Raw genomic sequence first — 15923 nt, forward strand, 5'->3', positions numbered from 1 at the left:
ACATAATTAAAAAACCCACAACTTCACGTGACATATTCCTCTAAACCTACAGTGAAAAGCAACTTTAGCCAGGTGAAAAAAAAATTAAATAAAGCAAGAAGTAAGAGTCATGAAAAATAGATTTACATGTCCAAAATTCTTACCCAATGTCTGCCTGAAAGATACCTTCCAACCTCTTGCTGTTTGAAATGAATCTGTGTTGAACACCAGAAGCATACTGTTATTGCTGCTCTTAACGTTTGGCGGAAGCTTGGAACCACAGAATTTGCCAAGAAGGGGATCACTGATGTTATAACCATCATACACTGCCAAGTAGTCTTGGGAGCAGGAGGTGGAGGGAACCACATGGAAGTCAATGAACCTGTGAAATGAACCTCGTTAATACTGATGTTCTCCACTTGGGTTCACGCTAAATAGTACCTTTATTTCCTGACCCCTCCCCACAAAAAAACAAAGGCTAAAAGCAGAACATACAGGCTTTTCTTGATAGGAAATATTGGAAACAAAATATTACTTTACTAATCCATTCAAAAGTTTAGCCAATAGTTTCTAAGTGACCTCAATATGTCGAAAAGTGTGATAAGCACTGGGGATATAAAAATGAGTTAGATGTGGACATCTAGGAGTTTAGAGTCAAGGACATATTAAGTCTATTTGAGATTAAGTTATGACAAGTTGAACTGATATATATAATTTTTTCACTTCAGTCTCATTAACAGTATAGCTTTTCGCCCTGGCTAGCATGCCTTGGTTGGGTATTATCCAGCAAGGCAAAGGGTCACCAGTTGAATTCCTGGTCAGGGCACATGCCTGGGTTGTGGGCCAGTCCCTGGTTGGGGCACCTGTGGGAGGCAAGAGATCGACATTTCTCTCTCACATTGATGTTTCTTTCCCTTTCTTCACCTCTCCCTTCCCTTCTAAATAAATAAATAAAATATAATTTTTAAATATAGCATTTACTCTGTTCTCTTGTTATTTTTGTGCCATTAAGTGGTATTACCACCTATTATGGGAAGGTGCTAATGCAGTGGAAGAAACGCTGGTGCTAGAATCAGAGCTCCATCCTCATTCTCATAGTCATTGTTTTCCTCTTTAAAAGTTGGAGTTTATAGTAAAGTTAACTGCAATGATATGCAAAAAACAAACTATGGTGTCTGGCATATAACAGATGTTTTTTTAAAAAAAAGACAAAACAAGTGATCATTATTACTGTTTTGAAAATCAGAGATATGAAATGTTATTTCTCATAAAATAAATTTTAAAATTTAAAAATCAATGGTAGAAAAGAATGAACTAAATTCTCTTGAATCTTCCATGATGGACATAGCAGAAACTCACATTTAAGATCACTGTGGTGGTCCTGGGAACGGCGCCACACAGCCCCACTGTCTGCCTTCCGGTGCTGGCTAGGTTTGCCCTGCTGTGCACACTCCGAGGTTTGATGTGGTCCTGAGACCCACATGTCCATGGCTGAAGCAAGTCTGGGGAGCGGTAGGTACTACTTTTTGGAAGGATACTATGAAATTACTACTCAGTTTGCCACAATTGCCTGCCCACTGCAGTGATGATCTTGGACGCAAATGCAGAAATGAAGTTTCCACCAGCCTGAGCCACTGAGTGACCATTACGAGCCAAGCCTCAGGCAGGTCACACTGGACATGCTCATACGAGTGAGAACTAAAATTGTTGGGTTACACTACTGTGTCTTTGGGCTGCTTGTTACCACTTATAACCTATCCTGACAGATACACCTCTAACTTTTATTATGGCCTAACATAGTATCAATTTTTTTTTTAATTTTAGAGAGAGAGGAAGGGAGAGTAAGAAAGAGAGAAACATCAAGGTGAAAGAAAAGCCTCAGTCGGTTGCTTCCCATACATGCCCTGATTGGAATCGAACCCACAACCTAGATGTGTGCCATGACTGAGAATCAAACCCACAACGTCTGGTGTATAGGACAATGCTCCAACCAACTAAGCCACACAGGCCAGGTCCATAACATAGTTTCTGAGGCCATCCTACATGTTTTCTTCAGGATTTTATTGTGTGTTTACTATGCTTACTTTAAAAAAGTTTAAATTATTTGTTATCCTGTCCTTATTGCTATGTTCTTCTGCTTTCTTAGTTTATTTTTTTTGCTAGCAGTTGTAATAAATAACACATAATACAGAGTAATTTGAAAATATCTAACAATTGAAATACTTCCTTTTAAGAACTTTAAGAAAAAAAAGAATCAATTTTTTTTTTCAAAAATGTTTGATTGGCTAAATTTGTTCAAACTGAGGAGGAAGAACAAGATGAAAAAGTTATTTAACCACTTGTAACATTGAATGTTCTTGTAAAAGAAGATGAGGGCCAAAGAATAGCTAGATAATTTCCCAAACATTACATTCATTTTTATTCTCCATAGACAACACATTGATTTTCCACACCATAAATATACAAACAAAAATAAAAAATGAAAACAAAGCTATTTTGGCTTTTCGTTTGGCATCATTTTCTCAGGAGAACACAGAAGCTATCTGGAAAATCCACTGACAGAAGACCTTCTATGGCTGGAGTCCACCGAGAGCCTTGCTAGGAGCATTTATGTTTTGCTGATCTCTACAACTTCTGCAGCACCTAGAATAGTATCTGTTTCATAGACTGTAGGCTCTTAAAAATAGTATAATAAATAATTGTCCAAACATACCGATGTGAACATTCATATAGCGTGAGGCCCAGACAGGAAACAGAAAGGAAAAAAATATATGCACACACACCAACTATAATCCTACACATGTAAGAAACAAATACTGGGATATGATGGCAAGTGACAAGAACCATCCTTATGCTTCCTTTCTGAGCATGTGATCCCTTCACAGGCCTCCTGCTCCTGGCCGTTTGGCAATTTTTGTTTACCTTGTTTTGTTCCTAGAACTTAAAGGACTTTTTGGCTCTAGGGCACAGCTTCCTTACCAATAGTCCCAGGTAAGATCTGCAGTTTCCTTCAAGGTCCTGCCTATAGACCCCTTAGTGTCTATACTGTTGATACAGGAACCAAATCAAGCTCGATGAGACCTGTCTTACAGTCCATGAACCCATTTGGCATGGCAGGCCCCTGGAGGTAAACTGCAGAGACTTCATGATTTTTAGGGGGGAGGTAGGTAGAAGTGGACTTAACCCATTGAGCTTCTGTAAAAAGAATAAATATTGCTGAACTATGCCAATTCTCAGGGTTCCCCACCACATGCCATGTATCACGGGACCACTGAGCTAGAACCTCCCACATGAGGTGAAAGCTATGTGGAACTTGTCACCCTGGAGAACTCGAGACTGCATTTCCTTCATCAGACTTGGGAGTAAGTAGGGTTAGGGGAGAATTTTACTGATGTCAGCTATCTTGTGTAGCACCGATTTACAAGTGTTCTGATACACAAAAGTAAATCTCTTCAGTAGTTAGAAAACTTACCCATTCAGAGAGAGCACAGGGAAATATTAGAGACATAGTTTTGGGAGGAAATCTGATATGGATTCAGATATTGACTCCGCATTGAATAATGTATCAATTTGGGAACTTATTTCACCATCTGGAGACTCAGTTTCCTCATTAATAAAATGAGATTAATAATATAGACCTTATATGACAGTTTTAAGAATTAAATAACAGAATTACAAAAAGTGTTCGAGTATTTTTTGTGAGTATAATAAGTGCCCAAGAAATGGAAACTGCTTTCTCTTCCCTCCCCACACCCTCCATTTCAAGATAGGCTTATAACTTTGCACGTATTATATGAAGCTCCCTTGAAAATGTTGGAAAATTGTAACAGCCATTGTAACAGGTGGAGGGCCTGTTTCCCCGCAGCCATGCACTACTGGCGAGTGTGAGGGCAGGAGGCCCATTTCCCACACAGGAGGTTAACATTGTCTTCTATACCTCTGATGAGAATCAATGCTCACCGTTGTTACGGAACACCTTGCTGTAAATACAGCTAAATGGTTTTCTTAAGAAGGTAAATTTGTCTCACATACTTGAGCAGAATCACTCTGTTGTCTCCAACAGTGATGTTGTACCAGCAGTACATGTCGTTAGGGTAGTCCGAAACCGAATAGGCAGGGCTGGTGATGAGTCCAGTGGAGAAGTTGAACGCACCGCCACAGGCTGCAACAGAAGACAGGGGAATGTGCAGAGAACAATTAGTCCTCGCGCCATGGAAAAATAACTCTGAGATAATCTTTACCATTGTATCTTTCTCTCTATGAGGGATAATAACTATTTTCCTTAAAGCAACGTAAAGCTCCCTTCATTGTGTTTACAATTAATTCTGATTTTCCCACTGAGGTGGAAGGAGGAGCAGTAAGGGAGTAGAAGCAGAGAAGGGTATTTTAAGGCACATCTTGGAACAGAATAAGTCTGAGTCAAATTAATGGCTGAGAAAAGAAAACATTTCATATGTTGGGGTGTAGCTGTCCTTTCTCTACATTTAATTCACAGGTTTAGGGGGGTACAGTGAAGACTGGAAATTTAGAAAAGGTGTGCAGAATCCAAGGCACATTATGGGCATATGAACCCAGGAAGGTCTGCGATCTAGAAATCCTCAGTAACAGAGATTCAAATTTCCTCTGTCAAAGAGAGACTATTAAAACGTGAAGTATTGGACATCATTTTTGGAACGTTTGAGCTTAGTACTCTTTGTGGGCTCTAATGTATAGCTCCTGGGTCCTCTGTATTTCCATTCAGATGTGAGACTGGTAAGGACTATACTTGCCCAGATTTACCTCACTGGTACCCAGCAAGCATGAGGAGGCTAAGCCCATTCCCCAGCCTGACTCCAGCAATCTGCTGCCCAGAGCCCTGACTTACGGCCATTAGTCAACAAAACAACAACCATAACAATATGATAAACCTATTATAAAAATATAAAATTATTATTATTTCTGTTTGGACCTACATATAAAGAGAATCAGGTTGTGCAGCCTAATGTTGGAAAGTGCCCTCCTCTCACTGCAGTGAGAAAGATTTGTATTTATTCTATTTTGTGGCTCCAAAATTAGAATGGGGTTAGTATAATTTGATGTCATTTCTACAGTTTATTAACTATCAGTGGACATGTTCCACTTATATTTCTTAGAAATGAGAAGCAAATTGTGGCTGCCATTTCGGGCTATTCAGTTATGGACGTACTTCACCTCAGCTGAGCCCGCTTTGCAGCGAAAGCCCTTCCCTGTAGGTCCTTGAGTATTCATGTGCTCAGACCCCTGTGGACATCTGCAGTGAATTAAACGTCAGATTTGTATGGCCATTACTCCACTTCATCTTGTACATAATTACGTGGCCTTGGGAAGCTTATCAAAGCCTGAGTAACTCCCAAATTTGTAACTTGTCAGGATTTGAAATCTTATCAACAACACTCTTTAAATGAGACTCTCCTAGTGGATATGTGGAACTTTGCACACAGTATTTTAAAAACTGAGGGATTAAAGAATAGTAAAAGAATATAAAGCAATGATATAACATTCCAGAAAAACAGTTGTACAAAAAGAGTAAAACAATTCAATCTTTTTCTTTATTCAACAAGACAACTGGGGGTCATTCACTGCTTGGTTCTATTCGGGTTGCACCAACAGACCCACAGAGCCACAGGCAGACGCTTTACAAGTGGGGCAGGGACTCAGGTGGCAGTTCACACGAATGAGTTGTGAAGGCCTTTCTTCATGCACAACTAACATTTGCAGTCTTCTCTGTGGACGGGAACAGTCATTTATTTGAGAGGTTAATTATTTAACTTCCTACTTTTAGAAATGAGTTTGGTCAAGTAAAGACAAAAGAAAATGAAGGTTTTACAAGACTTCTGCACCCCTTTCATGGAAGCTGGGATGAATGAAGTGGGAAAACACTGTCAGCAAACTAACTAACCAGATTTATTGCAGGAGAGGAAAACGCTACTCAAAATAGGGAAATATATTTTCATAACTTACAAATAAACGTTAACTGAATTGTCGTGAAAGAAGGAAACAGTTCTGGTTGCTACAAAGGCCCTTGTGCAGCCTGTGACTTGTCTTCTCACTTTGACTTTGACACAGAGAAGCTACAAATTATAACGGAGTCAAATACATCAGTTTTTCCTTTTCCTTTAAGGCTCACGCTTTTTATGTATTGTTGAAAAATCCTACCAGAAGATCATAAAGATATTCTCTTCGTTTTTTTCTAAAGTTATACGATATTGTTTATCACATTAGCAAAATGACTTGGGAAAATGAAGCAGGCATCTGGATAGCCTAGGCCAAGGTCATCTCAGTCGTCTTAGCACACACAGCTACAGATGGCAGAAATGCTCGTGTAACTTAAATTATCAAAAGAAGTCTCAAACTTCCATTTGATCTTCGAAAGGTAGTTCTAGCCAAGCTCATGAGGAGTTTTCAGACATTTTTTAAAAAAGAAAAATGTCTAAATATTCAATGTTTCTAGACCATGAACTTAATTGATCATTTTTACCCTGAAAGTCTTTGAATCTTCAAGTTGGTGACTTATGAATCACAATTAGAACTCCTTATGGAAATTAAGAAGAAAAGGAAATTTCACACATCGCCATGGCTACTCACAGGCTATCTGATAGGAAAACTTGAAACCGAAGTCGGTGGCGTGTGAATTGGAGTAGAAGTTAAGCAGCACTGGACCAGAGACGGTAATAGGAGCCAGGCTCTCGTCCCCACACACGGTAGCAAGAGGTGGAGAGGCCGCGCTGTGCCCACTGATGATGCGCACACCGTCGCCGTCACAGCTTCCCGTTATGGCTGAGCGCGCTGTACAAAGCATGAAACAACCAGCATTTTAATCAGATGCAATATAAACAATCAATGCTGTTCCTGAAGATTCATGCATTTTACATAGAAATAGAAATGAGAATCAAGAGCTATTTTGGTAAGTCTCGGTCAAACTTGGTTTCCTGATGAAGTGAGGTTTATCCTAGATACAAAACAAGCACAGGTATGTGAACACAGGTAGAACTTCACAATAGACAAATTCGCTTTGAAATAACCCAGAATTTTCTTCCTTCATCAATTTTTTTTTTTAATTCAGTGATATAAACTGGGGAGAATTTTGCCTCCCACAAACATTCGGTAACTGCTGGACATTTTGGCTGTCACACTGGGGCATGCCCCTGGCATTGAGCAGCGGGGTCCCGGGGTGTTGCTGAACCCGCTGCAGTGCTCCAGGCAGTCCCGCAGCCCCGTCCTGCAGCCACAGCGCAAGTTGCCTGGCCCCGAACCACCGCAGTGCTGCTGTTGAAAACCCCAGTTTAACATGAAGCTACGTACAGATAACGAACTCCTATGATGGAGAGACGGTTAGAAAGTCCTTAATGTTTTCTGAACAACAGATATACATGTTCACACAAACATTATTAGCTTAAGTTTAGTGATCGTAAAATATATATTGTTGTTTTGTTTCCTAATTATAAATAAATATATATTGCAACCCACCCTAAAGAGAAATAAAATAACAGAATAAACAAAAATTACAAAGCCTTTTATTACCACAACTTATGACATCACTTTTATATATGAATTATACTGTTAAAACATTAATTGGGATCATACTGAACATGCTCTGTCATAACCTGATTTTTATTGACATAAAATAAGATGCGTTTTATGTGATTAAATGTTCTTCTAAAACATCAAATTTAATGCATATAACAAATTCTAACATTCAGATGCATCACACCATGTTCAAGTAATCCCCTGTGCTTAATAATTACATTATTTCCCACTTTTCATGATTAAAAATACTGCTGCAACAAACATTCTATACATAAGTATTTATGTACGTTTCTCATTATTTCATGAGAATAAATTTCTAGGAGGTAAGTTACTGGTTCTAAGGTAAGTTTCTTTTTCAGGTTTCTAGAAGGTGTTACCAACTCAGTCCCATAACTTTAGATAGCTGACATCTCCCCCAAACCTACATTTTATCACCCAGTAGAGAAACCTTATGTCCATGACAAATAACCCACTTTCAGCCTCCATGGATTTGTCTAATCTGGACCTTTCACATGGACAGAATCACATAACATGAGACCTTTTGTGATTGGCTGCTTTTACTTAACATAATGTTTTAGAGTTCATCCACGCTGTAGCACGTGTCAATACTTCATAACTTCCAAGGCTGACCGGTGGTCCATTGCACGAACAGAACACATTGTCGTTAACCATTCAGCAGCTGATAGACATCTGATTTGCTTCCACCTTTTGGCTATTCTGAATAATATGGCTACGAACATTCAGGTACAAAGTTTTCTGTTGGATATCTGTTTCCAGTAATCTTGGGTATACAGGCAGGAGTGGAACTGCTGACTCTCATGGCAACTCTGTGTTTAATATTTTGAGGATCTATCAAACTGTTTTCAAAAGAGGCGGTGCCATTTTCCTGCACCACCAGAAATGCATGTGGGTTTCAACTTCCCACAGAAACCCCCACCCTTGTGATTGTCTGTTTTTACTGTAGCCATGTTTGTGGGTATGAAGTGGTAGCTCACTGTGGCTTTGATTTGCATTTCCCTAATTATGCTAAGAGCCTTTCATGTGCTACTTGGCCATGTGTATATTTTCTTTGAAAAATATGTCTATTCTGCCACTTTTAAATTTGGTTGTATGTCATTTATTGTTGAGTTGCTCTTTTACATTCTGGATATCAGTATGATAACATGTTTTTCTTTCTCTTACGTAAATACCTAGGCATGGAATGGCTGGGTCATAAATTAGGTGTGTATTTAATTCTGTTAGTAACTGCCAATCAATTCTTCCAAGTAATTATATCTGTATGCATTCTCATCAGGAATGTATGAGACTTCCACTTGCTCTGCATGTTTATCAATACTTGGTGTTGTCAGTCTTTTTAATTTCAGCCATTGCAGTGTGTGTAAAGTGGAACCTCATTGTGATATTTAATTTACATTGCTCTGATGACTAATGATGTAGAATACTTTTCATGTTCTCATTGACAAAATGCTTTTCTTTAACACAGATGTTAAAACGAGCATATATCTGACACCCTTCCTTCCCTCTCACACACAAAATTTACCTACTTATAAATTCCCCATTGGAACTGGCCAAAACTACACTGCAATATTTTGTATAATTGCATACATGGTGGACTCTGAAATCAGATTACCTGTTTGCTGCCAGAACACTCTTATAAATTAAAGAAAGTATGATATACATTTACTTTATAATTTCAAGTCCCCAGGCTATAGACCTTGTTTCAAGGGGGGCGTGTGACCTAAGACAATTCAACTAGGGTAAGTTTCAAGACCTGGAATAGACAGTAGTGTGCTGGTAAATGTAACAATCAATTCTCTTAAGGGAAAAAAAAAAGCTCTGATTTGTAGCATTTGCCAATTTCCATGATATAAATATCCCCCCGTAGCCAGTTTCATGCTACCAACATGCGGTCATCAGATGCAGAATTTGGAATAGAGTCAATAGCATGACGGACTGTTGCAGGACGGCCTGAGCCCACTCCTGCAGGCCACCGCACAGCTGCTCTCTCTCTTCCTAGATGTGCCTGAGGGGCACGCAGCCTTGCTGTGAGGGCAGCCACCTGCAGCCAGGAGAGGAACCGGCCTTAGGGCAAGGCTCACACTGGGAAGCACAGAGGGAGAATAGAAAAAGTAGAATATTTAATGACATAAGTAAAATGATAGATCAAGCAGGTTTGAGGCACACCCAACTTTGAGGTCTTTAGAAGTAAAGCCAACAAATTGACCTTTTATGTGTAAATCAGGTTGAGCTAAGTTTCCTGTTAATTATACCATAGAAATTCCTAATCAATATAGCATGGATTATCATAATCATAATCGTTGTTTATTTTTTTATAGAACTCCACCATCCTGGGCACTGTTGATAAATTGATTACTCCAAGGTACAATATCGGACCTAGTCTACGTCGACCCACTGTGTTCAGACTATAACTTAGCAAGAGGGAGTCAGTAGTAAAAGCCGAAGATGTTCAACTTGGAAAATATCAGCAACCATCTCCTGACACATGACAGAAGCCAGGCTGCAGTTGGAGAAAATGGGGCTGTCATATAGAAAGCAGCAACAAGAAGGGGGAAAGAGAGAGCATTCTGAAGGGTTCTTGTTCCACATGTTCTGGAAGCCCATTACTGCCCTTCCTATTTTTAGACCTTCCTTTGAGGAGATGAGATAACCCAGTGTCCTTCCTATAAATTTTCATTTATATCCAAACTAACTGGGAGATAACCTACCACTTTAAACTGGAAGACCCTTGGTGAACACACTTGTATTTTTTACATATCTATACATTAAAATATTCTCTCCCCTTTTTAGATCTAAGTACTTTCTTAGATAAAATTGATATTTTTATCAGAAAATATCTCTGCAATTTAAATCTTAAGACATTTTAGGAATGTATTTGGCTTCTCAGCTAAGTTTCTATCTAGCTTGAAGAAATCTTGAGGTACCAATTCAAGATATATTTATCAAATTATCCTGAAAGAATTCCTCCATTTTGAAAGTCCTAGAAGAGAAATGCTCCTAAGTGGGCATTAATCTACAAGTTAAAAATGTGAAATACTTAATTTCAATGACCTTATTATGTAGTTAGAAACAATATAACGTTAGAAACATAGGACGAAAAAGAAGTAGACTAAACTCAGATTTACAGTTTGAATACTGCCAGATTATATACCTTAATTATAAACTCAGAATTCCATATGAAGATACTAATAGCCCCACTGGAGTATTAAAAATTTAGAGTAGGTGAGTCTGAGGGAGAAAAAGTTATGTATTATTTATAAAAATATCTTTAGCCTGCAAAAATATATAAAGTTATAAATCCAAAACCACAGAATTAAGAGAAATATTGCTGATGCTAGATCACAGTCTTGGCCTTGCACTGATCAGACAGAAACAGCCTTCTCTGAAGTTATTCTGTATTTAAGTTGTTGGCAACCTGATATATGAGATCTGTCCAAAAAAGGTCCAGTCATTGTTAATATGAGAGTGGTTTGCACAACATCGATGTAACCGGCAGCCAAGGAGGGTGGACTGGAATGCATACATGTGAACAATGACGACTTCACTGTACTAGTCAGGGGGACGGTAGACCCTGTGGAGTGAGCATGTGTACTGTGCGGCAGTCACATTAAAAATGTCTGAGAAAGTATGAATCAAGTTTTGCTTCATTCATTCCTCTATGGAAACTATTGGATGGTTCAGAAGGCCACGGCTATGGGCAACTGGTGATTGGCAGCTTCATCACTACAACAGGCCTGCTCATACATTATGTCTCTTGCGGAGTTTTTTGGTGAAACATCAAATCACCCAGGTGACTCAGCCCCCCTTCAGCCCAGATTTGGCGCCCTGTGACTTCTAGCTTTTCTCAAAGCTAAAATCCCCTTTGAAAGGGAAGAGATTTCAGATCATCGATGAGATTCAGGAAACTACAAAGGGGCAGCTGATGGCGATTAGGGGAACTGTGTGAGCTCCCAAGGTGTCTACTTTGAAGGGGATTGAGGCTTCATTGTCCTGTGTACAACGTTTCTTGTTTCTTGTGTTTTCTTCAATAAATGTCTCTATTTTACATATACATGGCTGGATACTTTATAGACAGACCTCGTAGACTATCATAGTGATAGTTATCTTACAAAATAATAAAAAGACTGTGAAAAATAAGGTAAGATGTGTCATGCTTGATTATTCTCTCAAATAATTAATCAAAAGAACTAGTTCAATTATAGAAATGTCACCATAAAATAGAGGTGGTATATCTCTATTGAGACATAATCAAAATTCATTTGTTTACAAAAGGTCTATATTTAACAATAAGGAAGTTAGGCAGGGGAGAAGCAGAGGAAGTTGAGAGGGGATATTAATATTTCATAGATAGCAACACAAAATCAAATAACTAAATAAACCATTAAACATAATCTGCCCATTCTCAAAGCCTGACTCAATAAACTGTGGAAGTTAAGATATTCGGAAAGTTGCTTGATGGATTAAAACATTCTCCTATCCAGTAGTCACTTCTTTAAAGCAGTGTGTCCTTCCAATTTTTTTGCACGAGAAATCATACATTACATAATATCAGGTCTTATAAAGTTACCTAAAGTCTGAGAACGTATCAAGGATTATTATAAACAAGGTAATATATACAAGAAATTGATATATAAAGATGCCATTAGGTGTCAAATAATTCACACATACACAGCTTTTCCTCAAGCTCTACATAACCCATCACTGTATTAAATCAAAGATACAGCCTCATTTTCAATGGGCGGGCACTTGGTGACAAAGACCACGGGCATCAGAAAATAATGATATTAAACAGTTTTCTATAAGCATAGGGGGAATCAATTAAATATCTAACTGAAATGTATACAAAGCTCTTAAGTAGAATAGGTACAGTTAAATGCAACCAGCATGATTGCCTGTTAGAGACAGAAAGGAACTCAGGCCTGTAAAATGTTCTTCAAGAAGCAGGATGAATACCAAAGTTGAGGTTACGACCAAGAGGTAGCATTCAATGACACATAAGAGAACGTGTCAGGAAGAGAAATATCCTGAAATTGAATAGTACTTTTTCCTTCAACTAGAGCCCATTTCATGGAACAAAGAGCCACATTTATTCTTAACTCTACCTTCCATAAACAATTTGTTGTACATTTACTACGAAATCTCTGATGTGTAAGGTGACCCTCCATGATTTGTTTTCATAACTATTTTCCTTCCTTCTAAAAACCTTTAAAACCCATTTATTGTTTAAAATGAGTAGGGCTCTATTCAACATACTAAAATATAATTTTCATTACATTGAACTTTATTACTGAGCAATGTTTGATTCTGAATTCTGATTCTGAGAACTTGGAGAGAATTGAAAGGGAAACAGGGATGAGTAAATCAGAAAGTTATATAAACTTGTGGGATTTAGATTCAGATTGCAATTTTTTCCTGAGAGTCATAGAGAGGCACAGCTGCCTAAGAGGAGTAGAGAGAGAAAAATTCTTTTGGTTGAAACAATTTAATATTGTAGATAAGATAAAGTTTTTCAGTAATGTGGCAAAGGCCGCAAGGGAGAGGCAAGGCAGGTGAATTAGGGGGCAGCTGTGAATGAGCTCTATTGTCTGTCTGATTATCTGTGCTCCAAGTAGCTGGTTACCTCAGTGAAGGGCGTGAATCAGAGGGAGGAAGAAGCATGTGCTAGGATTAAACTAAGCTCCATAGAGCATGCAGGCCAAAGTTTTAAAACACAGGCAAGTGAAGAATCTCACATAACCAATGTTATGTGAGATTGTCCTCCGGTGCTAGACCAATTTGAATAAAATATCCATAGAAAGTATTTCAAAAGAACCATTGCCCAATGCTTTCTAAGGTAATGAATTGTGAAATGTGCCTACATACTGATTTCTTCAGAATGACTGAGAAGGCAAAGAGAAGAAATCATAAGTAGTTGCGTAATGCCACTTAAAAAACTTCGATTAAATGGGGGGATGGAATGTGAACTAAGACAACTGGCAAAACTCAATTTTTGTGCTTCTTAGTGGGAAAAAAAGGGCTAAAGGAAAAGTCTAAAATTAATTTTTCTTTTTCCTTTTAGCTTTATACTAGATGTAGCTTGTAAACCAGTATTTCTAATTTAAGAAAAAGAGAACTCAAGCAACTACTATATAGGACTTCCTATCGGGCTGTTCTGGAAATCTAGCCCTATTCCCCTGGGGGCTTTTGAGGCCATCCCTAGAGGACAGTGAGCCAAAGCATTTGCCTTTCTAGTTCTCTCCACTGTCTGTGCTAAGGTGCTACTCTTCTGTCCAGTTCTTATCAAAAGATACTCTGGACCTCAGGAAATTGAGTTTTGAATTTGCCTATTTACAGGAATTTTTTTGTTAACAATTTCTAAACTCTTCATTATCATTACCAAGGTGAATCAATGTTATTATCTAATTTTAATAATAGAAAAATCAATGTATAGAAGGCAGTCACTGCCTTAGGTTACTATGTCTGCTAACTGCTTTCTTTACCTTACAGAGTAATGAAAAAAATGGCCTTTAATCTTCCCGGCAACTTGGAGGCATCTACTTGGCCACACGAATAATAAGAACATGAAAATATACTTCTAGACTGTTCAATGGGTGGGAAAATAAAATAAGTATTTATTTAATGACATCAGATTACAAAATAAGTACAAACACTGGACGTTTCTCTCTCATCCTTTCCTGTTAACTTTAATCTGTTTCTGGTTTCATTTTTGACAAAAGAAAAAAAAACCATTTTGAATTTGTTAATTCCCACTTCACAACTTTTGAAGACACTGTTCAGAATATCAAGAGCCATATTAGCGTTGAGTTTACTTTCAGAAAAAAAAAGTTGTCTTATAAATAAATGCTTAAATGAAAGTTTCTCCCATGACTTCTAACTGACTTCACTGGAATTTTTATATTAAGTAGTGGTTATATAGAAAAGATAAGTCTGTAGTTTATAGAATGACTAGTATTGGAAAGGCAATAATAATAAGAAAGGTGGAGAAATTTAGGCCAACGTAAAACATCATAACATACTTTTAGAGGAGCTTCAGTGAAAAGTAGTTAAGAAAGAAGTTACTGAACCTTTGTAACCTCCCTGTACAGAAACCGCCGGTATGTAGTTGGATACTTAGTATACCAGCCTGAAGAGAAAACCTTTCCTAACCAGACGTCAGTGTTTAGCAATCACCATGTACGGACAAATGTGCTTCCAGTGTTGCATTGGCTGGGAGAGCCCAACAAAAGAGCAGATCTAGAACCCTCATCTCCTCCTAGGTCAGCGATGGCTCTGCTGGTATGTTGGGCTCAGAAATGTTTAGTCATTGGGACTTAGTCCCTCAACAGTTCCTATGGACAAGAGCAGTTTGAAAGGCCAACGCTCCTGAAACACACAGGCTGTGACTCACCCTGAGAGCAATTCCCAGGTTTATCACAGCATGCTGCACGTGAATTCTTTGGGCCCATTCTAGAAGGGATAGAAAGTTATTTTACTGTAGCTAACGAATTTCTAGCTTCTTGATGTTATTTAATGAACATCAGCATTGATATGATTAGGGATAAGAATCTAATTAAAGATTTGATTAATGTTGCCCTTTCTGGTAATCATCATAATTTAGTTAAACGGTAGCCAGAAATTACCTACTTAGCGGTTTGAAAATACTGAGTACTTGTAACACTGGAAATGTCACAAGGCATTATCATAAAGATATTATCTTATTTTTTAAAAATCAGTCTTTTCAACTGGGTCATGATTAGCAAATCCATTAGTAGAAGCTGAAATCACTTAATCTGCCTTCAGGCATCCTGTGTCACGGCACATCTGGGGGTCTGACAAAACAGTGGCCACTCAGTGAATTATAGCTCACAAAATCTGTTTCTTTAGGCATTTTCTGACTTTTAAATGCCTATTTTATATTTTAAAAAGATGAAAGTGATTATCAAAAAGGTTAAGCAATTTACATAGTCAGATGCCTGGTGAACGGTCAACCTGGCCTTGGGGACCCATCTGAAATGCCGCGCCCGCCCCTGCCACACCCCACGTCCAGTACTTGGAGTATGCTGTCCCTGGGTCCCATCTAGTCGGGGAGCTCCTGTTGAGCGTAAGTGTGGGTTCCCTTGTAATAATACATATCCCACGGGTACAGCAGTGCTTCGTTGTGGCTATTGTACACAGTACATCGGACAGAGTCTCCTGTTTACTCTAAATGACATTGGCATATGACATTCTTCTGTTTCTGTAATTTAATGAGAGGAGAAATGCACAGTCCAAGCCACACACTTCCCCCTATTACTAAAACAACTTTCCCCTGAGTATAAAAATAATAGAAAAGGTGTAAAGAAGAAAATAAATATGACAACCTATGGCACAGTGGTAACAACTCTTCAAGTATGACCTAAGAA

General features: G+C 38.4%; 1 protein-coding gene across 1 annotated transcript in view; it reads right to left on the reverse strand.

The window, feature by feature from the left end:
* The window catches only part of CUBN (cubilin), a 244855-nt gene that overhangs the window by 39537 nt on the left and 189395 nt on the right, over positions 1-15923 (reverse strand). Inside the window, exons 57-59 of the mRNA XM_024575816.3 lie at positions 6583-6783; positions 4012-4141; positions 144-361 (exon numbers count right to left, since the gene is read on the reverse strand). Of these exons, the coding sequence (XP_024431584.2) occupies positions 144-361; positions 4012-4141; positions 6583-6783 (549 nt within the window). The remainder of the gene's footprint in view (positions 1-143; positions 362-4011; positions 4142-6582; positions 6784-15923) is intronic.

The sequence above is a fragment of the Desmodus rotundus genome, chromosome 4, assembly GCF_022682495.2.
Source record: "Desmodus rotundus isolate HL8 chromosome 4, HLdesRot8A.1, whole genome shotgun sequence".
NCBI lineage: Eukaryota > Metazoa > Chordata > Mammalia > Chiroptera > Phyllostomidae > Desmodus > Desmodus rotundus.